The sequence below is a fragment of the Emiliania huxleyi genome (assembly GCF_000372725.1).
Source record: "Emiliania huxleyi CCMP1516 unplaced genomic scaffold EMIHUscaffold_6333, whole genome shotgun sequence".
NCBI classification, from domain to species: Eukaryota; Haptophyta; order Isochrysidales; family Noelaerhabdaceae; genus Emiliania; species Emiliania huxleyi.
Window position 1 is genome coordinate 1 of NW_005197248.1, and position 1,001 is coordinate 1,001.

The window sequence follows — 1,001 nt, forward strand, 5'->3', positions numbered from 1 at the left end:
GGGCGGCGGCGCAGACGGCTCTCCGCCGCCGACGCCTTGAGGGTCGCGCGCGGCGTCTCGGTCATCACGTCCCACAGGCGGACGCAGCAATCGCCCGAGCCGGTCGCGAGGGTGCGCCCGTCCGCCGAGAACTGCGCCGATAGAATCGCCTCCGAGTGGCCCGACAGCGTCGACGTGCAGCGCGTGACTGCGCGCACGCGAAAGATTGCTTGCGGCACGTACACGACCCGCAGAGTCTGCTCGGCCGAGGCGGAGCCGAGCGCCTCGCCGAGCGTGCCCGAGACCTCCTCCTCCGCCACGTAGAAGGCGTACGGGACACGATCCTCGTTGCCCAGCAGCTCGTTCAGGATGAGCTGCAGCTGCGGCGCCGTCGTGTCGGCCGGCACGTCGAGCTGCGGTCCCGTCCGCTCGCCCTCGGCGGTCTCGAACTGCGCGATGAGGGTGCCGCCCGCCGCTGGCGCGGCCGACTGGTTCGCAATGTCGCGCGGCGCCGCCGCCGTCACACCACGCCTGGTGCATGCTGCCTCGAGCTCCGCTCGTGTCCCGGTGGCAGGCGCGCCGTGCGAGGAGGCCAGCTGGCGGAGCTGCGATATGCTGAGCTGAGAGAGCGGCACCGGCGCGGCACCGGGAACGTACGACGACGGGGCCGCGGGAGGCTCCGTGGTCATCGCTCAATTCGGTGCGAGCGGGGGGCTCGTGCCGTCGAGCGAAGACACAAGAAATCGTTTGTCAGATTCTTTCTGAGCGTAGCCTTCGATGTTATGAAAACAAACGCAAGGCGGACATGGCATATCGCTCTCGGGCTCACAGACATCCCTCACACCCGCGCACACCCGCCGCCCCCGCGCGCGCCCCACCCCGGCCGGGAGAAAGGGGAGTGACAGTTTGGGACTCGCAAGCCCGAGTATGTTGAGTCCTGGCTCAACAACGCAGATAACAAGAGGGGGTGGTCCGGCTCACAGGTCCGGCTCACGCGCCTCGAGCTCGCCATCTACCGCACT

At 68.9% G+C, this 1,001-nt stretch overlaps 1 protein-coding gene across 1 annotated transcript; it reads right to left on the reverse strand.

Moving 5' to 3' along the window:
• Nucleotides 1–16: 16 nt before the first annotated feature.
• On the reverse strand, nucleotides 17–668 carry EMIHUDRAFT_257536 (hypothetical protein; the record flags this gene model as incomplete). Its single annotated transcript, XM_005763394.1, has 1 exon — nucleotides 17–668. A coding segment is annotated over one exon (652 nt), but the record flags the coding sequence as incomplete, so codon positions are not given.
• Nucleotides 669–1,001: the final 333 nt, after the last annotated feature.